The 22788-nt window shown below is 49.0% G+C and overlaps 1 protein-coding gene across 2 annotated transcripts in view; it reads left to right on the top strand.

Moving 5' to 3' along the window:
- The first annotated feature begins 3846 nt into the window (after window positions 1-3846).
- SMAD7 (SMAD family member 7) overlaps window positions 3847-22788 on the top strand; it is a 32375-nt gene continuing 13433 nt past the window's right edge. The window contains exons 1-3 of one of the 2 annotated variants that reach the window (XM_029060527.1): window positions 3847-6181; window positions 8011-8064; window positions 14399-14470. In XM_029060527.1, coding sequence (XP_028916360.1) covers window positions 5632-6181; window positions 8011-8064; window positions 14399-14470 — 676 coding nt within the window. In that variant the 5' untranslated portion in view covers window positions 3847-5631. Of the gene's footprint in view, window positions 6182-8010; window positions 8065-14395; window positions 14471-22788 lie in introns of both variants that reach the window. The other variant, XM_029060526.1, reaches the window with a different exon arrangement.

Genomic DNA, 22788 nt, shown 5'->3' with positions numbered 1-22788 from the left:
AATACCATCATTATTATTATTACAGGTGGCGGAGGTGGGATTAAAACCCATGACCTCTGACTCCCAAGCCCGTGCTCTTGCCACTAGGGCATCCTATTTTGATTTAAGGTCATCAGGTTGTCCCAGGTGGGGCTCACATGCTTAATCCCCATTTTACAGTTGAGGTAACTGAGGCACAGGGGAGTGAAGTGACTTGCCCACAGTCACACAGCTGACAAGTGGCGGAGCCGGGATTAGAACCCACGACCTCTGACCCCCAAGCCCGGGCTCTTTCGACTAAACCACACTTCCTCACCGCTTGCCCGCTGTGTGACAGGCAAGTCACTAAACTTCTCTGTGCTTCAGTTCCCTCATCTGTAAAATGGGGATGAAGACCGTGAGCCCCACGTGGGACAACCTGATGATGGAGTATCTGCCCCAGAGTTTAGAACAGTGCTTGGCACATAGTAAGCGCTTAACAAATACCATTATTATAATTATTATCATTTCTAAGCACTTGGGAAAGGACGATACAACAATAAAGAGGGACGATCCCTGCTGGCAAGGAGCTCGCATTCATGTTTGAGGATATCCACCGCGCGCATGTAGGCCCACACTAGAGGGGAAGGTTTGCGTGGGGTTAATGGTGTTTAGTTACTTATAAAATAGCCCTCCCCCCTGGATTCCCCCCTCCCCTCCCTCCACCCACCTAGACACGCCAGGAACACTGAGACCCAGCACATGTCCCCCCATGCCCTCCCCCACCAACCCCCAATAAATCCCATATCTAAACACATTCCAGAGCAGTTCACAATACACACTTCTCCCTGTAATCACAGCAACCAGAGACGGGAGGACGGAGCCGTGAGGTCACAGTCTCCTCCACCCCTTGGCCGGAGCACAGCCTGTCCGTCCCCTGCCCTGGACGTTTCCTGGGCCTTTGCTCTAGTCCAGTTTCAAATGTCTTTAAGAGGAGAGAGCCCTCCCTCCTCCCTGACAATAATAATAATAATGATGTTGATGATGGTACTCGTTGAGAAGCAGTGCGGCTCAGTGGAAAGAGCAGGGGCTTGGGAGTCAGGGGTTGTGGGTTCTAACCCCGGCTCCGCCACTTGTCTGCTGTGTGACCTTGGGCAAGGTCTCTGTGCCTCTATTACCTCATCTGTCAAATGGGGATTAAACTGTGAGCCTCACGTGGGACGACCTGATTACCTCATATCAGTGCTTAGAAGAGTGCTGGGCCCATAGTAAGCGCTTAACAAATACCATTATTATTATGTGCTTACTATGGGCCGAGCACTGTTCTAAGGTCTGGGGGAGATACGAGGTAGTGGGGTTGTCCCACGTGGGGCTCACAGTCTTCACCCCCATTTGACAGATGAGGTCACTGAGGCCCAGAGAATAATAATGTTGGTATTTGTTAAGCGCTTACTATGTGCACAGCACTGTTCTAAGCGCTGGGGTAAACACAGGGGAATCAGGTTGTCCCACGTGGAGCTCACAGTCTTAATCCCCATTTTACAGATGAGGGAACTGAGGCACAGAGAAGTTAAGTGACTTGCCCACAGTCACACAGCTGACAAGTGGCAGAGCTGGGATTGGAACTCATGAGCCCTGACTCCAAAGCCACTCCAAAGCCTCTTTCCACTGTACCACGCTGCGAAGTGACATCCCCCAGGTCACACAGCTGATCAGTGGCGGAGCCGGGATTAGAACCCACGACCCCTAACTCCCAAGCCCCTTTCCATTAAAGCCACGCTGCTTTCCCCCCGGGGCGGGGGGATGGCGGCGTAGCAGATCCAATAAACCTCACGGTCAGGAATTTTTTTAAAGGGAATGAATGAAAAAAAAATGGGTGAAGGAAAGGGTGGGGGCGGGGGAGATTCCCATTCGGATTTGCACGAATGAACACACAAAATGAGTCCATGCCGTTGATACCTCACGGAGGGAACCCAGCTCTCCACTGCCTTTCCTTTTATTTTTCTCAGCTTTTTGAAATGCTCTCAATCGGACCTGTGTCCTGGGAGTCTCTCCCTGCTTTTTCCTTCTCTCCAGTCTCTGCAGGGGCTGCAGGACTGTCCCCCCCATTCACGCCTATCCCGCCGTCGACCCCTGGCCCACGTCCTCCCGCTGTCCTGGAATGCTCTCCTTCCTCACGTCCGCCAAACTAACTCTCTTCCCCTCTTCAAAGCCCTACTGAGAGCTCACCTCCTCCAAGAGGCCTTCCCAGACTGAGCCCCCCTTTCCCTCTGCTCCCCCTCCTCTCTCCCCTCACTCTCTGCTCTCCCCCTTCCCCTCAGCATTGTGCTCATGTGTATATATTATTTATTACCCTATTTATTTTGTTAATGAGGTGTACATCCCCTTCATTCTATTTATCTTGATGATGTCTTGTTTTTGTTTTGTTCTCTTTTGCTTTGCTGTCCGTCTCCCCGGTTTAGACTCCGAGCCATCATTGGGCAGGGTTGATCTCTAACTGTTGCCGAATTGTCCATTCCCAGCGCTTAGTACAGCGCTCTGCACGTAGTAAGCGGTCAACAAATACTATTGAATGAATGAATGGATTAGACTGTGAGCCTGTTGTTAGAACAGTGCTCTGCACGAAGTAAGTGCTCAACAAGCAGTGTGGCTCACTGGAAAGAGCACGGGCTTGGGAGTCAGAGGTCATGGGTTCAAATCCTGGCTCTGCCCCTTGTCCGCTGGGTGACTGTGGGCAAGTCACTTCACTTCTCTGGGCCTCAGTGACCTCATCTGGAAAATGAGGATTAAGACTGTGAGCCTCACCTGATGACCCTGTATCTACTTGAGTGCTTAGAACAGTGCTCTGCACAAAGTAAGTGCTTAACAAATACCAACATTATTATTAACAACATTACTACATAATTATTATTATTATTAAATACTACTGAATGAAAGAATTGTTTAGTCTGTGAGCCAGTTGTCGGTCAGGGATGGTCTCTGTTGCCGAACTGTCCATTCCCAGCGCTTGATACAGCGCTCTGCACGTAGTAAGCCCTCAATAAATGGTATTGGGGGAAGGAAGAGGAGCAGGAGGAGGAGGAGGAAGAGGAGGAAGAGGAGCAGGAGGAGGAAGAGGAGCAGGAGGAGGAAGAGGAGCAGGAGCAGGAGGAGGAAGAGGAGCAGGAGGAGGAAGAGGAGCAGGAGCAGGAGCAGGAGGAGGAAGAGGAGCAGGAGGAGGAAGAGGAGGAGGAGCAGGAGGAGAAGCAGGAGGAGGGAGAGGAACAGGAGGAGAAGCAGGAGGAGGGAGAGGAGCAGGAGGAAGAGGAGTAGGAGCAGGAGGAAGAGGAGTAGGAGAAGGAGGAAGAGGAGGAGGAGGAGCAGGAGGAGGAAGAGGAGGAGGAGGAGCAAGAGGAGGAAGAAGAACAGGAGGAGGAAGAGGAGGAAGAAGAGAAGAAGCAAGAGGAGGAAGAGGAGAAGAAGGAAGAGGAGGAAGAGGAGCAGGAGGAAGAGGAGAAGAAGCAAGAGGAGGAAGAGGAGCAGGAGGAAGAGGAGGAGGAGGAAGAGGAGAAGAAGCAGCAAGGTGAGGAAGAGGAGCAGGAGGAGGAGGAGGAGGGATGGGGGAGGGAGGGAGGGAGGGAGGGAGGGAGGGGAGGGGGAAAGAAATAGCTTTTAGAAACCCGATCTGTTGTTTGCGAAACACAATCGGTTTTTTTTTTTTAAAGCGACAGGGTGTCTAGACGACCACGTGACGAGGCCGGAGCCGGGCGCGCCACTGCGCACTGGAGCCGCCGGAGCGGAGAGAAGCCCGGGAGGGCGGGGCGGGACGGGACGGGGAGGGGAGGGCAAAGAGGAGGAGGAGAAGGAGGAGGAGGAGGAGGAGAAGGAGAAGGAGGGTGCAGGCAGGAGAAGGACACACACACAGACACATCCACGCCTGCACACACACGGCCACACCGCCGGAGTGCGAGCCATGGGTGCTGCGAGGTGAACGCCGGCCCGGACCTCCGCGCCTCGCTCCTCCCGCTCGCACGCCCCCGGAGCCGCCGAAAGCCCAAAAGAAAGAAAAAAATAAAATAGGGAGGAGGAGAGAGAGGACCCCCCCCCCCTTCTCTCCATCGGTCAGTCCCCTCCCTCCGGAGCCGAGAAAGAGGGAGGAGGCAAAGGCAAAGCCTTTCGGCCCGCGGCGCCGAAAGCGAAGGAAGGACCGGTCGCTCGCCGCCGGAGCGTCCACCTGGGGACGGAGCGTTTAGCAGAGAGTGGGGCCACCCGGAGGAGCCCCCCCCGTCGTCCTGGCCGGACCCTCCCCGCTTTCCACCGCCTCGTCTCCATCTCTCCTGCCACAGCGGGGCGGGGGCAGGTCGGAGGGGGAGGAGAGGGAAGGAAAAGAAGAATTACAGAGACGAGGGGGGCAGCGGCTCGCCCGAGCCCCAACGGCAGAGAGGACAGCGGCCGGGCAGGAGGGAGGACCGGCCCCCCCGGCCCGGAGGACCCGGACTCCACTCCTGAGAAATAATCCGGAGGATGGACCCCGCAGCCGCATCCCAGCTTTTCGTGGATTAAAAGCCAATTCGAAAAAAAAAAGCCACCACCCCCCCCAAACCCCACCAGCTACCGTCGGCCGAAGACGAGTGGGACTCTGGAAAGAAAAAAAGGGATCGAACGACTCGTGGATGCTTTTTTCTCTTCCACCCACCCCAACCCATTTTCTGCTACTTTGCAAAGAGGTTTAGGAAGGATCACCTCCCGGCCGGCCCCCGACCTGCAACGTGCGGTGGTGATTTTTTTTTTTTTTTTGGTGGGTCTTTTTTCTCTCTCTCTCCTGAATTTTCTTTCCAGTGATTTTTTTTGGCTCCCTAAGAACCATTATTTCACCAGGCACCTCATGTCGGGTGAAGCCCGTTTTCTCCTCCTCCCCCGAACCTTCGTGTGGATGGAATTCGTGGAGATCCGGTTACTAAGGATATAGTGTAAAAAAAAAAATAATTAAATCGCGTGCCTTGGGGGGGGGGCTGCCTTGACTTAAAAAAAAAAAAAACCAACACACCCCGCGCCTCCTTTCCAACCCCACATTTAAGTCGGTTAGAGAAAGGGGGGGCAGTCCCCAGACAGAAGCAGAGAAGAATTTAATTTATTTGCACCCCTCCCGATGTAAAACCCGTCGCCGGACGGTCGGGGGACTCCTTGTCGGGTGTGGGTGTCTTTTTTTTTCCTTTTAATTATTTTGATTTTTTCTGGCGGCCCAGGGAGGAGGTGGTAGACCCTGCCTTTTTCGATTTTTTGGCGTCTCCCTCGCTCCCTCCCCTGCGGCCGGGGTCTAATACGGTCCCGCCCGCGGGGTTGGGGGTGAAGCCCCTTGCGGGGGCCGGGTGTCGGCGGAGCGGGGTGGGGAGGCAGAAGCGGGGCGACCCCCCCCTCCCCGGACCCCCCGAGCCCCCCCAAATCCCCCCGGGCTCCGAGAGACTGGCGCATGTTCCGGATCGTTCCCGCTGCCGCCCGGGCCTTTGCAACTCCCGCTCCAGCTCCTGCAACTCTTGCAGGTCCTGCAACTCCCGCAGGTCCCGCAGCTCGTCTTTCTGCTCCTGCTGCCGCCGTGTGTGGCCCCAACTCGGCGCCCGGATCCTTCATGGTGTGCGGAGGTCATGCACGCTCCTTAGCAGGGAAACGACCTCCCTCCTCTCCTCCTCGTCCCGCATGTTCAGGACCAAACGATCGGTGCTCGTCCGGCGACTCTGGAGGAGCCGAGCGCCCGGCGGGGAGGACGAGGAGGAGGTGGCAGGAGGGGAGGAAGGGGCCACGGACAGCCGGGCGCATGGGGCAGGGGGAGCGGGCAGGACTGGCTGCTGCATGGGCAAGGCGGGCATCGGCTCAGCCGCCCAGGCCCCCGGGGGCTCCGAGGCCGAACTGAAGGCTCTGACCCACTCGGTCCTGAAGAAGCTCAAGGAGCGGCAGCTGGAAATCCTCCTGCAGGCGGTGGAGTCCCGAGGAGGCGCCCGCACCGCCTGCCTCCTCCTGCCCGGGAGGGTGGACTCCAGGCCGGGGCCGGGGCCGCCGGGGTCCCCCCCTCGGCCGCCCTCGCCGCCGTCCTACTCCCTCCCCTTGTTGCTCTGCAAAGTCTTCAGGTGGCCCGATCTCAGGCATTCCTCCGAAGTCAAGAGGTTGCGTTGCTGTGAATCTTATGGGAAGAACAACCCGGACCTGGTTTGCTGCAACCCTCACCACCTCAGCAGGCTCTGCGAACTAGGTGAGGTGTCTCTCCGCCCCCCCCCCATCACCCCCAACACACCTAATCCCCCCCAGATGTGCATGGGTGTCCCCATGTCTGGTCCTTTCGGAGGGGTTCCAACTCCTACTGTCAGAGGGGAGGGTGGACTTCCCTCTCTGCCAACAGAAAAGGACAACGAGGGGGTCAGTCATTCATTCCATAGTATTTTTTGATTTACTACTATGTACTGCTAATTTTTTGATTTATTACTATGTACTCACTACTACCAGAGCACTGTCCTAAGCCCTTGGAATGCACAATTCGGCAACAGAGACAATCCCTGCCCACTGGACGCACTCACAGTCGGAACGAGGGAGACAGTAGAGGAAAAGAGAAGAAGACAACAGGGCCGGGGGCTTGGGGACCCTTAGGGGAAGGGGTCTGGGTCGGGTGACAACCAGGAGACGGGTGTCTATAGGTGGCAAATCCCCCATTGGGAAGTTGAGAAGGGGGCCAGGAAAGGTCTCTCCTCCTCCTCCCCCACCCTCAATTCCCTCCCCGCCCCCTTCCTATCCTCACCCTCTCGGCCCCAGGTGTTTAATTTGAGGTTTGGGTGTCCGCTGACACCCGGCCGGGGTAAAAGCAATGAAGGGGGCAGAAAAGGCCCTGTGCCACCCTCCCCCCCTCTTTCTCCATCCCCCGGGAGACTGGTGATTGATGGCCGGCTTGGGCCCGCCGACTCCGTGCCAGGGGAAGACGTGCCCAGGTGATGGGGGTCCTCTGTGTCTGCTTGCTACACGGGGCCCCTCTGTGGTGGTATACGGGCCCCCTCTGTGTCTGCTGGTACACGGGTCCGTGTGCCCTTGGGTGTGTGCTAAAGGCCGAGGGGAGGACCCGGCGACAAAACTCCCAAGGGCCCGGATAGGACTGGGAAACCCATCTCAAACTTCCCAAGTCCGGTCCAGCATTTCCTACGAGGGCCGGGATTAAAAAAAGAAAAATAAAAACAAGATTCCACGCTTTTCCTCTTCCTTCCTTCATTTCTCCATCCCCTCTCTCCGGCGAAGAGCCCATAATTTGCAAGACTTGGAGTTTGGGGCAGTGACATTGCGCTCCCACTTCCCGAAATCAAGGTTTTTTCTTCTTTTTTTCATGTTAGTGATTCCCGGCGAGTGGCATCCTTTTCCACCCACAACCCCCAAAGACCTCCCTTTTCCACTCTGCCGGATTTTTTGTTTTATTGGTTTTCTTTTTTTTGTGAATGAGCGTGAGTTCTACAACTGCGCCGATGGTCGAGGCCGGTGACCCCATGGCGCTGTGCGCATTCCCGTGCCCCAGAAATATGAAGGACTACTGTAGTTATTTGTAAACTTGCCGAGTATTGAGAGGTGAAGTTAAAAACTCAGCCTTCCCCCCCTTAACTGCCGGGGAGAGATTGGGGAAAATTGGGTCGGGGGAGAAGAGCCATGGTTCTTTTTCTGTTGTTGCTAAATAATGAAGTTGGGGGGATGCGGTGGGTGTGGGGGGTTTTTTTTTCCCCTTTTCTGTGAAATGTTAAATGTGCAGTTCGCGAGGATTATCAGGCAGTCTGAATCAGTGGTGATTTCCAGAGCTGGAGTGTTTTAGCTGAGCCAAGGAGGCCCCGATCAGACAGTCAGAGTAGCAGATAGCAGCGAGTCTGGCGCCAGGCGGCCCCTTTTGTTTATCTGACAGCTAAATATCAAGGCAATCACCGCCTCGCTGCCCTGCCTCCAACCCCCAGAGCTAAGACAAACAGTTTTACTAAAAGAATGCCACTGTTATCATAAGTTTCTATCTCTTTTTCTCATGGCTCTGCCTTTATTTTCTCTGTACTTTTTCAATTTCAGAGTCTCCCCCTCCTCCCTACTCCAGATACCCAATGGATTTTCTCAAACCAACTGGTGAGTAAAGTGGCCTTTGCTGTCTTCGATAGGAAAGGGACTTTATTAACCTACTTGGGGGAGAGGGGTGCACGGTGGACAAGACGGGCGTTAGAAGTTGGGGGGAGGGCATTGGACACCACCCAATTTATTGTACCTTCTACGTGTTCTCTTTGATGAGAGGGTATGGGGTTTTGATCTCCCCTCCCTCTTTTGCTCAAGTTTGAAAACCGATTCTTCTTGCCACACACCTGACTGCCCCTGCATTTCTGCCCTTTCTAAAGTACTTATATTCTGTGACCTAGTTTAATGTGATTGAACTAAAAAAAAAAAAATCTCAAAAGCTGGGATGACCACATAAATCGGAGCCATCTGGAACAGCCAGTTCTAATAGGGTAAATAGAACTCGGGGAATATTTTTCCCCAATCCTCTGGTTCACGTCTGATGTAGACTGACCCTCTTAAGGAGGAGCGCAGTAATCTTTAGTTGGCGAAAATCTTTGTAGTTGGGCAGTTGGAGAATGAGGTTAAGAAAAGTGAAAATTTTCCTTTAATCTTCTCTTACTCCCCACTTCCAATCAGCGTTATCCAGGATTTTCTTAGAATTCACGGTGGGGTTCATAAAAGTTTCCAGCCCAGCTCCACATGCCTGTTGCTTTGTAATTGAATGGCAGGGTGCCAGGGCAGAAGCCCATTTGAGGCTGGCACCAGCTCTGTTGCGGTTGTCTGCATAAACTTCGGGCTGGCAGCAGACGCACCCGGTGTAGATAAATAGGACTGGCATTGTAGAAGGAGAGGAGGGATTCAGGGGATGTCGGAAATGTGGATAACATCAGGAAGGACCTGCAGTGCCATGGGGCTGCTTCGTATCTCTCTGAAGTTTGGATAGTAGCCGCACAGTCGTCTTGGTGACTGGGCCCTGATATCTCCTGAAGCAGACCTGGTTAACTTTGAAAGCATTCTTTTTTAATGGGGGTGGGGAGAGGGGAGAGTTGGAGGGAGGGGATGAAAAGTTAAGGTCACGGTGTGTAGTAGGAGCTGTGTCCTAGATTCTGGGCTTTGCTTAGGTTTACACTTCCAGGAGATTTATCCCCCAATAAAAAAGTTTCTCTTGAACAAGGGTGCAGTATTTCTGAAATGCCGTATTTCACAGTCATCATCCCCTTCCCATAGCTTAAAGGAAGGAAGTTGCCCTTTGCAATCAAGCATGGCTTTAATAGTTAGGGCACAACCATTTTTGCCTGGTAAACTGGTAAATGTTTATTAATGAGAAGATAGCCGTGACTTGTATTTCTAATTTCAATCAATCAGTTACTGATTTTTTTTTTAAATCACTGAACACATTTTGGCCCATGACTTAAAAGGTTGAAGAAATACTATTAAGTCAGTTCCCTAATGGTCCACTAGAGTACTATTTTTTCCTGGATCCTTAAAATTTCTGCTCCATTTGTCTTGTGAAATTCAACATTACTTTGGCCCTGGCGGATATCTCCGAATTTGTATAGGGCAAAATATTTTCTAAAGCATCCAGGAAAAGATGGTCATCCTTCTGTCCTGTCTCTCCTCCCCCCAAAGTCCCCCTCCCCTTCCCTCAAACTTTGGGCAAGAAGGGTTAATGATTGGCTTTCAAGGTTCCTTGCAAAGATATTAGGATAAATCTATTAGCAGGATTTAAACATCCAATCTGCTGTGCCAGGACCTCATTTTCAGTTAGTAGAGTGATATATTTATTCATTACCAAGTGTTGACATAAGGTAGCAAAATTTGTGTAAACAGAGAAGCCACAAAAACAGGAGTGTGCCATTTCAAAAGGAAAGGTTCTCCAGATCAACCAATATAGGAAGTGATTAATTCCTCCAATTGGGAACCACACCTCCCCCCACCCCCACCTTTCCCCAGCCACCTAACAAACACCCGATTATTCACCAAAATATTAAAAAATAATAACAGTGATAATAATCTCTTGTCAGTAAGGATACAGAGAACCATGGCACAGAATCAGTGGACAGACTCCAGACCAAAGAGTCTGTCTTTGCAAAAGGTCACTAAAAACCTTTGCAGGTTTGGGAAAACAGGAGTGCTTTAGCCTTGTCCTGAGAACTGTTGTGGAGAATCAGAGGGGAAAAAGAGGTTCAATGGTGATGTTCCTGTTTACATCATTACCTTAATATTTCAGAGATCTGGGAATTTGCTTTCTCACATTCTTAAGTTTCTAAGCCCTGTGTTTAATTTGTTTGTCTTGAGTTACTAGGTGAGAACCAGGAACAAGGCTTTACAATGGAAAACTGTTAAAATCATAACCAGTTTAACCACTAGGGAGTCCCTGCTCAAGATACTCAGGTTGGGGAAGAGGATGCAGCAGTGGGGAGGCGGGTAGTGAGAGAGAGATGTATGGGGGTCTGGAGAGCAAAGCAGCAAGGCAAGAAGGAGAGTTGATGGGGGCGGGGGTGAGGAAGGGTGGGGGAGTGGGCAGAGAGAGAGACTGAGAGCATTTTATTGCCCCAGTTAAAACCAATCCGCTGCAGTTCTCTATTGTCTGGGGAAAGACAGTTGGTGCCTAATATTCCCAATGTTTAAATCTTGCTTAGACATCCCTATTAGATTAAGGAGTGTAAACACATCCAACCAAACCTTTAAGGGGAGGGGCAAGGTTGGGTTGGTGTGGCTATTTCATTTCATTTTAGAAACACCTAGGAGAGGAATCTGGCCCTGCAGGGAAAGGTTTGTTAACCAAACCCAGCCGTGCCACCCACCCCCCCTGTTCTGCATTTCCAAGTGCGGAGTAGATCTTGGATTGTATGGTTTCCATTTTTTTGCCCTTCTTTCTCCCAGGTGGGGTGGAGGTTGGCATGGCAGAATGATTGTCAGAGACATTCTAAAACAAAGGAGCAGTGGTGGGGCGGGCAAGATTAGAAGTGCTTGGCTAACCTTAAGCACACTGACTAGAGTTAGAAGCAGCAGGGCTCAGTGGATAGAGCGTGGGCCTGAGAGTCAGAAGGACCTGGGTTCTAATCCTGGTTCTGCTACTTGTCTGCTGCATGACCTTGGGCAAGTCACTTAACTTCTTAGTAAAATGGATAGCCTGGGAGCCCCATGCGGAACATGAACTGTATCCAATCTGATGAGTTGATATCAACTCCAGTGGCACATAGTGGCACATAGTAAGGGCTTAACAAATACCATAAAAAAAAAGTAAGAGTATTCTCCCATGTCAGGGCCCTGGGCGTGGAAGAGTACCTTGGGTTTGGAACTACATCTCTCATCTCCGGCAGGTCGCTGTTTCGCTGGGTGTAGGACCTCAGGGAGAGCCGTCGATTCACCTTGTGTTTGTCCCACGGCTTGTTGGGGTACCCAGCCTCAATACTCTACAGCTGGGTGGGCAGGGGGTGTCTTTGTAATATTGGGAGGTAGCTCATCCAAGGGCAATTCTCAGGTCCTTTGGAAATCAATATAGCTCCCGTCTCCCAGACGTGTTTTCTCATAGTAAAAAAGCTTAGGAGGAGAAGGGATGAATGTAAAATGGGATCCCAGAATAGTGTTCTGCACCCCAGGGCTTGCCAGGCAGTGCTCATTGACCAACTGACTGGAAATGCCTATTCTTGGAGATTTATTGCGCTGTGACCTTGTCTCATCTTTGCCACCTCCAACCCCATCAGGGTACCCGGGTCATCTATCTTCAGTCCCTGGCACGGCTCTTGGGAAGCGGGCCAGGGACCTGGGAGCAGGGAGTCCAGGGTGAGCTTTCCGACGAGTTCCTTGTGGCACACAGGGGAGACGGGTTGGAAAGGAGCCAAGTTAAATGGCGGCACTGCCAATAGCTTCCCAGTGCAGATATTGGAAGCAGAATAGGAAGGGGGATCAGGTTCAGGCGACTCAGGAAGGATGGGGGCCGACTTATGGAGGTCAACTTTTTTTGATGCAGAGAGATTGTGTTTGATTCTGGAAGACTTTGGAGATGTTAATCAGTTCACTTGGTCGAAGAATTTGAAACCCTATAGCTAGGGTCCTGTCGAGGGGAGAAGACTGGAGTGTGTGAGTTGGGATGATTAGAGAGAGCTAAGATGAGGAGAGGGATTTTTCTGGACTGTAACCCTAACTCACTGGGTGGCCTTGGGCAGGCCACTTGGGCCTCTGTTTCCCCATGTGTGGAACAGGTATACTTTCCTACATCACAGGAATGGTTATGAGAAGTAATTAACGTTTGTAAAGCTCTTCCTGAGATCAAAGGTGCAGGATAAGTGCAAAATAACATTTCATAAAAATGTTTGTGGTTTGCGTAGCCCAGTGTCAGGGTTACCTTTGATGTAAGAGTTGGCGACACCTTGTAGGGTCCCATTTCATGTGCTGTCCCCCGTTTACCCTAAGAGGCTGGGGACATGCATTTTAGCGTGTGTGTGTGTGTGTGTGTGTATATGAGAGAGATCGATGGATCCCATGGCGGTGCTCTGGTTTTCAGGAAAAAGCAGGGCAAGGGATGAGAATTGGGAGAAATATTTGATGTAATCCCTAGGGAGTCTACTGGGTGATGAAGTAGAGGGAAGGGTTAAAGAACTATCTCTTTGGGATGTAGTAAACTACCAGGCATTGAGAAAAGTGTACAGTATACAGTATTTCACAAGTAACTCCCACTTCCTGTCTCCCCTATTGTTTTCAGGTTGATTAAGTATATCCTGTTAAACTGTATATTCCTGTTACGAGTTATACTTTTCCCTGATAAAACGAGATTACACACATATTCTCTCCTCCACCCTGCCTTCCATGCTCTCAAGAGAGAGTGCTTGAAGAAGAAATAGTGTGGTAGTGGCCTTGGCGGGGATAGATTGAGGCTTGAGTGTGGGTAGGGATCATATCTACCGACTCTGTGTATTCTCCTGAGTGCTGAGTACAGTGCTGTGCACACAGTAAGCACTCAGTGAATACGATCACTTGATTGATGGATGGATGCTTTAACACAAATCCTTGTGGGGGAGAAGCTTAAATTCTTAAGGGTTTTATTGGTAACCTGCCAGCTACCTTAAGGCAGCACCTTGTTAATTTTTATGTTGGCATTCTGTATTTCTCAGCATGTACCTCCCACTCTCCAAACTAGAAATGCAAGGGCAAGTTACATATATATATATATATATATACTGGAGCATTGTGAATGGAGTTGGCTACAAAGGAGAGAGGTTTCTGTCCAGGGTGTCTAGTGATCCAGTTAACACCTTTCCTGAACAAATGCCCCATGATTTCAATCCATATTAGCTGCTGCTGCTATACTCTGCCAAGACTGTACTAAGCACTGGGGTAAGATACAACATAATCAGGTTGGACTCACAGTCCCTGCCCCTCATGGGGCTCAAGCCTAAGTGGGAGGGAGAAAAGGTATTGGATCTCTGCTTTACAGGTGAGGAAACTGAGCCCCAGGGAATTTGTGACTTGCCCAAGGTCACACAGCAGGCCCTTGCTCTGCAGAGGTGGGATTAGAACCCAGGTCCCTGGACTCCCAGATCCCTGGACTCCCAGGGCCTGTGTTCTTCTTGCTAAGTGGAGGAGGAGAACTTGCAGTTTTAGCAGTGAACGGATCCCTCAATTACCTTGGACCTGTGTGGGTAGATGCAGATACTGTCTCCAGCTCTTATTTAGGGCAAGGTTGAGGGCACCCTATGCAGGATTCAAGCTGTAGTCTCCAGAGCTGTCAGAAAATAGAAAGTTTTCTCTTTGTGTCTCGTGGCGGGGGGGTGGTCACTGACATAGGGAAGGAATTAAGCTCAACTAATGAACCTGCTTTTGACCTGCTCCCAAACTAGCCAATCCAAAGTATTTTTGTATGGAAGAGGACCATGAGAAGAAAGAATATGTGGAAATTCTAAGAGGCACAAAGCCCCAGCTTGGCCCTGCCTGCTGTGTGAATGGTTGTAGCTGTGGTTAAAAGAACAAAAAGTGGAACGAACAAGCACACGAGATATTTTGACGGGGCCTGAAACTGATTATTGTGCTGGGACGTCTCTGGGTTGAAAGTGGCAGTCCAAGCTCCCTTTGACATTGGTCCAACATGGGAAGATGGAAGACCTGATTTCCTCAATGGAGGGGGACTTGTCATAAAAGAGAGATTCCAGCCAGTCTGTCATTTTGCATGACTTGACTAATGATTAACTGGTGGTGTTAACCAAGGCATGGGTAACAAGCTGATGTGGTCCCATCTCAGGATAGCAGTCCCTGAGCAGACAATTAGTAATAGGCATCATTTCCTGGTGTAAACAGTTTGGAATGTGTGGTCTCTCTTTCAACACAATTTATAGTTTGTGAAGAAATTCATCCCTCTTTTTTTCTTTTTTCTTTTTTTTCTCCTTTCAAATTCTTTCTGCTGCAGCAGATTGTCCAGACGCTGTGCCTTCCTCCACTGAAACAGGGGGAACTCATTATCTAGCCCCTGGGGGGCTTTCAGGTAAGCCTTGTTATCTCATTTACCTGCTTACTTAACCCCCCTCATCCCCCCCATGGGGCCTTGCTATTGTGTCCCAGACTGCTTGCAGTTGCCCTTCTTTTCCAGATGCCTAACTGGATTGACTCGGCACTTTTATTCTCTTTCAGTTAGTTGCTCTCCTCTCAGTCTTCTGAGCAGAGGATGATTATTGATTAAGGTTACAGATAGGAACACGGGAATGGGTTTGGGTTAATGGTAAATGTCCCACCAAAGGTCAGGTGATAACTTTTTGGTAAAAGCAGAAGATGGCCAACTAGATGGACTCTCTGGCTTGTATTTCTTAAATCTGTGGTTTTCTTGTGGATTCCTTGTTGGTTTGGTGGGCCATCCTTCCCTGCCTAAGTTCCATACACCCCTCAAACCAGCTCACCAGAGAGGCTGTGAGAATCATTTATTTTTTTCTGGAGAATGCCCCAAGGGCACACCGAGTAAGAATTGGGGGGAAAAAAAATCAACCAGTCTCCCCTTTGTGAGGGCGTGGCAGCTGGGTAATTGGGTGTCCCAGACTGACACCATTCTAAAAATTGGGGCGGGATTTGTCAGGGAATAAAGCACTAGTTGATTTTCAGGGTTGTTTTGGGGTTGGAGGCCGAAGGGACTTAGAATCAAAATATCTGCCTAACCAATTTCATTGAGACCTTCTCCAGAGAGAGATTATTTAAAGACATTAATCTGCTTCGACTTGGCTTCTCCTTTTTGTAGAGCATGTCATCACTAAGTTGCCCCAGAATTAACTAAAGCAGGAGGGCAGCTAACCTGCAAAAACATCAGCTCTGCTTTGCTTCTTGCATACTAAGTGACTTTATTATTAGTTCGTTGGGCATTTATATAGGATCACGGTGGTTAATAACTGGTTTTGAAAGTGTACTTGTGTGGACTAGTGCAGGCCGAAAGGTACTGCGCTCCTCCAGATGTCTCATTGACTAATGATTCGTAGAGCATTTACCTGGTTCGTTGCTTTGTGACAGGAATTTTAGAAATCCGTAGGCTCTCCAACCCCCCATGGCCTCCGTGTATGTACCTTTCCCTAGCTCTTTCCAGGAATTGCTATTGGTGTGGATGTCTTTAAGGGGAATCTTGTTTGTTTTTTTTTCAGTGTAATATATACCCTGGTGGTTATGTGAGAAGAGAGGATACTGTTTGTTCAAAGGTCCTAATGAGAATTGAGAGAGAAAAAAAGAGGTGGGTGGGTGGGAGGCTGTGGAATGGGACAGAGAAAATACGACTTGTGGTTGTCTGCTTTCTAAGGCTGTAACTGGACCAAAAAGCAAAGAGGGAGAAGCCCAAGAAGAGAGAAAGAGAGTGTGTGTATGTATGTGTGTAGGGGAGAAGCAAAACAACACAATAAGGATGTTGTTGATCATTTTGTTTTGTAAGTCGTGAAATATGCAGGGAGGTGGCTGAGTTCCTCAGTACCACATGAAATCAGCAAAGGAAGTATTAGGTTTTTAAAGGGGGCTTTTGGAAAGGTTTGCTTTATTGATAACATCTTGTCTGTCTAGTCTGTTGCCGAAGGAAAAGGGGAGGGGTGGGGGACACGTTTTGGGTAGAGCTGCAGGAAATGACATCGCTGGCCTGTGAAGACCTCCTCCAGGGCCGCTTCATTTTAAGAGTGCAAGCCAGAGATGGGACATTACTCACATTTTGCTGTGGATTGTGGATTATTTTTCCCCAGAGAAGGGGACTTCTAGTGGAGGAATGGGTGGGTGTTTCTTCTGCTCCTGAAGGGTTTTCCAATCCCAGGAAGAAATCTTTTTACAATCCTGAACTGCCTCCCCTCCGTCCCCCCCACCCAAAGGTAATTGCAGCCATTCAGCTTAATGAGGAGCTGAGAGGAGTGTTGACTCACAGGAGGAATAGGGGTTTAACTAACAGGCCACAAAGCTGAGGGCCTCCACATGAAAGGACATTTGTTTTGAAGTCTTGATTTACAAATTCCCAACTGGAGGGACCCAGGCCTGAAAGTAAAAAAACAGAGCCAGTTCCCTGCCATTATGACTTTTCTTAACTTACGTGGGGAGACCAGCAACGAGCTTGAACAGGGTCTTAATGAGCTGTTAAGGGGACCGAGCTTGGAATATTATTTCCTAGTTTGGGGGATGAGGGACAGGGAGGGGAACTGAGCTGGTAGCAGGTACTGGACCTACGAAGGAAGAATCGTAGTTCCACAAATGAAGCTGTCAAAACTCCTCCAAAGAATCCTTTTGCTGGCTCAACTCCAGAGAGGCCCTAAGATCTCCTTTTAAGCAGTTTGTCTTTCCATTCCAGTGACTTGGGCAAGTCCTTGCGGATGATGAGGAGAGCAACCCAGTGGAAGGGGAGACTTTAAAAGAACCTGGAGGGCTTGAGAAGTTGCGTAGTTTTCAGGGTGGGGGCAGGGCACTAGAAATCTTTGTGCAAGTGCTTAATAATGTTGGTATTTGTTAAGCGCTTACTATGTGCCGAGCACTGTTCTAAGCGCTTCTCCTCCAGCCCACACCCCCGCTTTGAAACAACCAATCTGAGCGTCCCCATCACATGCATGATGTCCCGTTTTCCTTCCTGGCTCAAGCACAAGGCAGTTTAATGAATGGGGCTCAGTTCAGGGTGGAAGGAAGGTTGGGGACACTGGAGCCAGACGCTTGATTCTTTTGGCAAGGGAAGGACAAAAAAATACCAAATCAGTCGCAGAGGGGTCTTCCCAAAAGAACTGGTTCCTCCTGAAATGCACTTTAGGTGACCTTCAATTTATGGGGCCTCCCTGCTTCATATTGAATAAATAGATGCATCTTGCGGACACAGGTGGGAGAATGAACCCTGAGAGCCCATCTCTTGTACCTTCCCAAGTGCTTAGTACAGTACTTGGCACATAATAATAAGCTTTTAACAAATGCCATTACTGTTATTCAGAGAATTCACTTTCTTATGCTTCCAGAAATAAAAATCGGGAGAGGAACTTATGGGACCTTAGCATCTGGGCTTTATTATGATCTTGATCTTGATGCACAGCAAACCCATTCACTGTGGCAGGAAAGGGGAAAGTTACCTTATTTAAGGGAGGGAATAGGACCCATTTAGAAGAAGCTGGCCTAGGGGAAGGAGCACAGACCTCGTAGTCAAAAGACCTGGGTTTTGATACCGACTCTGCCATGTGCCTGCTCTGACCATGGGCAAGGCTCTTAGCTTCTCTCTGCCTCAGTTTCTTCATCTGTAAAATGGGGATTCAGTACCTCTTCTCCCTCCCATGTAGAATGTGAGGCCCATGTGGGACAGGGACTATGTCCATCCTGATTATCTTATTTAGCCCAGTATTTGACACATAGTAAGCAGTAAACAAATACAATTATTTATATATTAGGACCCACTTCTGCCCCAGGAAACGTGCAGATCATCACTATGCTTTTGTTTCTGACTGCAGGTTCACAGAGTGCAAAACACATGCATGTACACCCACGTGTGTAAATTTGTTCAGATTCTCCAGGTACCTTTCACTCGTCATGAGTTGGGTGACATCTAGGTCTGTTTCTCTTATATAACTCATACACACATGAGTATATTATACTCTCAAGTGCATAGTACAGTGCTCTGCACACAGTAAGCACTCAATAAATAACACACACATACCCCCAAAAAAATCTCACCCAGAAGTCTTAAATAAGCTACCTAGGGCTCTTTCCTCAGAGGTTAGGATTTTCTTTAAAAGGCAGGAACAACTCCACAATATGTCAATTGTCAATCTAGGGACCTCATGTCAGAAGGGCGTAGAATACAGAAACTTCAGGTTTGTGATCCCAGTTGGGAATGAAAATGAAGTCTTTCTGGGACTCCTGGCTGTATCCCTGAGACTTATCTACCCAGTGGTGGAATTGATCCCAGATCCTATCCTACTGTCCCCCAACTTCAGCATCTTGGCATTCCTTTAGCACAGATGCTAATTTCCTCAGCTACCATTAAACAATCCAGTCTCCTGGTTTGAGCAGGCATGAGAGCTGAGAAGTTTTTGGGGAAGGGCCAAAGTTAGAAGCAGTTCCTGTTACCTGGTCCTCTAAATGTTAGACGGATAACCTGAGGGATTGCTCTGCTTGCAATCTGTGGCCGAATTTGAGCGGACTATAATGGACTTCCATGGGCTTGGACCCAGGTAGTGCTGAAGGTACAGGCATAGGAGAAGACAGCGTACCCTTTTGTAAGGCTTTGTGTTGGCATTTCTTGTGTCCAAGCCCACAGGGGCTATGGAGTTAAGAGTTATAGATGCAGAGACAGACAGATGAGGCTAAGGCCCCAAAAAGCCTCATAACAATACTTGATTCTCTTGCCTCCCAGGCAAGATTCCATCTTCTCTAATGGAACACACAAATTCCTGTTTGATTCGTCTTCACTACAAAAGCTCCAAAGTCCGGCTGACTGACATTTCATTATGTAATAGCATCCACGCCGGGAATGTTTCACTAAGCCATTGATCCCTGTTGGTATCTGTGTCAGCCCAGGAGAAGCACCTTTAAAAAAAAAAATCTTGAAAATGATTCACAATGGATGTGCCATCGGGCTTGGCCTGTTTGTCTCTGCACTGGGGCTGCTTTAACCAAGCAGCGTAATGAGATGTGCCTTATTGTCTCCCAAGAAATCTTGCTTTATGTCCCAGTATCTCCCCATCTCCCCACACCCCCACCATCAATTGCCTCCCCCTTCTTCAGTTCACATACAAGTCATAGCTGTATGTGAAATGAAGTTATAATTTGGTATGGGGCTGGGATAGTTGAGATTGTGTGTGTGTGTGTGTGTGTGTGTGTGTGTGTGTGTGAGAGATTAAAGTGTCCTTTTATTTTTTAAGAAAATAATAGTTGTGATTTCAAAGGAGACTTGTATGCATGGACTTTTTTGTTTAGACTGAGAATATGTAGTGTGTGTTTCCCTCCAAAGTGGATAATCACTGTGAAAAAATATATGCTTTGTACAGTGTATGTATCTCACTTCTTTTTGGGGGGGGTGGTGAGGGGGTGGCAGCATGACAGAAGACCAGGTTCCACTGTGGCTGCAGTCAGAGCTTCCATGCTCATCTAAAAATCACTGTCATGGACTCAGAAGATGAGGTTATCGGGGGTTAACATGAAGATGACAGCATATGAAGGCTCTGGAGCAAAGCAGGCCGCCTGCCAGACTAGAAGCATCGCAGTTCACCTCACACATCATCTGACTGAGGGAGAATGTAGCCAGACCAGAGAAGTGGGGAGAAGGAAGAGGGAACGTGTAGCTTTTGGATTCTGACACTTCATTCTAGCTCCTCCTTGTATTAGGACCTTCTCTTGTCAGACTTCTTCCAGAGGCAGGGTGGGTTTCTGAAGGCAGAATTTCAGGGTGGTACGGGAATCAAAATGTTAGATTTTGTTGGGGTCCATGGCATCGCTATGGGTCGGAGACGACTTGATGGCATAAGACAAGAAGAAGGGAGGAGATATGGTGGCTGTCCTCCCTTTCAGGGTTAGATGGAGTATCTACAGAAATAATTTATTTCAGAAAAAGCACAGTAGCATTGAATAAGCTGAGGAGGGAGAAATGTTGGTGGGCTGGACTGTTTAGGTTTTCTGCCGTGAGTGTCCAGGGCTTAAAGTTTTGAAAGAAAGGTTTGACCGTCTTCTTCATGGAGCTGATTATTCGGTTGAGCTGTTATTTCTTAAAGGACTTGGCTATTTCACTTGATAAAAGTTTCTGAGGACAAAGGATGAATAAATGTTGGGGCTGGTCTGTTTCCATTTTGGCTGTCCCTGTAGGTGGCAACATAAACCTTGGCTGGAACAGCCTTTGCGAAGAAGATTTTCTTTTGGGATAGACAGAACAAGAGGGGCCTGCCCCTGAATGCAGGTAGAGAGCTCCGGGTTGGTGGGGGGAGGGAGAAGTTGGAAGTGATCCTGTTTTCATAAATAGGGTCAGCAAATGGAGCCAGGGTTAAGCTCACTTAAACAGTGAATATGGAAAACGGTCTCAAAGACATTTCAACCCAGGGGAGTTCTTTGGAACTAATGTATAGAGAGAAAGCTACATTTTTCTTTCCTGTTAGATCTTTTAGGCTGCTGGGTTGTCACTGGAGAAGGCTTTCATGGTAACAAACACCCCTGCTGACTTGATTCCCATTTCTCGTTAGGGCTAGGAAGTCGGGCAGGAAAAAAGATCCCATAGACCCCAGCCTGACTTTTGGCCAGCGAAACCCCATTCTCTGAGCTGTGTGGGGTTTTTTTTTCTTCCTCCTTTTCTATTTTTCTTTTTCACCTCCTCTCCTCTGTGGCTTGGCCAAGTTTGGTTTTTTAAGGTCACTGCCATCCCAAGCCAGATAGCATGACGCTCGCACCCCTCGGTTTTCTGTTGACTATTAACTAAGGTTATTGCTGGGTTATCTGGAAAACGTCCCCTCCACCTCCCCTGTGAGAGCCAGACTCCCAGGAACTCTTCGAGAGGGGCAGTAAGATTGACCTCACCCTTTTGACCGGGGAGGGGGCCAGGGCCAATGTTAAATCAGCTTCTCCCGCCGTGGGGCTTTTAAAGACCAACATGGAATCCCCGCTGGTGCCGCCTTGCCAGTGTGACCTCTGCATGAGCCGTGTAAAAGAATACTGTAACAGGCCACGCGGAGGTCACTGCCAGGAGCACCATCTTTCTCTCGCAGGATTGAATGACCAACACAGTAGTCTGGCTGCCTGCCTACTGTCACAGAGTAGCTTCCTTTCCTGTTTATTTTCAGCTTGAAGATATTATTAACTGCTGAGGCACCCTGTCAGTTTAGTTATAACCCACAAAGAAGGCAAAATTCAGGTTGGCTACCTCAACCATCTAACTGTAGCATCTTGGGTAGTTTTTAGTCCACTTGAACATACACTTGCCGTGTCTCTGTTTTGCCCTTCCTCTTTCAGGCGGGTGGACAGTTACCATGCCACGAAAGTGATCCTTCCCAGTGTTGGCCTCCCCGAAGTGGCCTTCGTGATGCATACATAGCCCTGAGCAAATCATTTTCATAGTGTATCAAAAAGCCATGTGGTATTAGCTTGTATCATGGGGGTCGGTGAGGAGGGAAATAATCTTAGCGAAAGTATTCGCTATTGAGGTTGGGAGAGTAGTTTAATAAAGGGTGATAACTTTCACCTTGTAAGTTAGCAGGAAACATTGGGACAAGACAGGAAATTGCATCACTGCAGTTCTTTAATGAGCAGGGAACTTTAAAGTTATTCATGAAAAGATAGGGGTGAAGGGAAAGAAAGCCTTCTTTTTATTCATTTCTCAACCACAAGATCTTTTCTGACCATTTTCTTCCAGAAAGAGGTTGTTTGAAGACTTCATTTTATTTTTTATTATTTTTAAAAATATATATTTGACGAGCAGGGTCACCTTCAGTTTAAACATTCCTACAGCCCCGGTTTCTCAGTTTACTAAAGAATCTTTCATGACTTTTTCGGCTTCCTTCCCCAAACCGTGAGGCCAAGGAAGCTCTTGGCTGGGAGCTAATTTTGGTTTGGCCTGCTCAGCCTCAACTTGGTCCCCACCCAGTGTCATTATCTTGGTTTTAACTTGCAAAAATGAAAAAAAAAAAACTTTTTTTTTTTTTTAGTTTGCTCATGCCTTTACCCTTTTCACCTTCACTTATTTTTAAAAAGGGCTATTTTGCAACATCGCCTTCCCCCAAATGCTGGCTTTGTAGAATATTACAGGTTTGTCTTTAGTTTTTGTGTTTTGTTTTGAGCGATCCCCCCTCCCTCCCCTTTTTTTCCAGGAGTTCCTTGAGTTTCCCTAAGATTCTTTCCAAGGCACTCACTAAGACTGAAAAGGAAATGGGTTTCATAGCTTTTTTGGCAGGGCTGGTCCTTAGCTTGTGCTGGTTGGTGAGAGTCCAGGGTACCCAAAGAGGACGGGAGAGGGGACACCTAACCAGTCAGCCCTGCATCTGGAATTATGGCAGCAGCAGCAGCCCATTAGCAATTAATGTGCTCCTTGTCGCCACAGTGAGCGATGTAGGGATAAAGGTAAAACCTTACTAGGATTACATATCCCAGGGTGTGAGAACGCAGTTGTTTCTCTTTTACAGGTCTCCCGGTTTCTGGGTAAGTCCCCACTGTGGTGACATCACTTCCCTGTTTGCACAGCAACGCAACCAGGGAGCTAAGTAAGCTTATTCGCCTGCTCAGGTAGAGGTGATTGTCTGAGACAGTGAAGAAGCTTCTCTCTGGCTTCTCTCTTTCTCTCTGGCCTCTCACTCTTTCTCCCTCTCCCCCCGCCTTTTCGGTGTATTTTGTTTCGTTTTCATAACACAATGAGAG

Source organism: Ornithorhynchus anatinus, chromosome 3 (assembly GCF_004115215.2).
Source record: "Ornithorhynchus anatinus isolate Pmale09 chromosome 3, mOrnAna1.pri.v4, whole genome shotgun sequence".
NCBI classification, from domain to species: Eukaryota; Metazoa; Chordata; class Mammalia; order Monotremata; family Ornithorhynchidae; genus Ornithorhynchus; species Ornithorhynchus anatinus.
The sequence above is the reverse complement of the archived record's forward strand: the minus strand, read 5'-3'. Positions and strand labels throughout refer to the sequence as shown.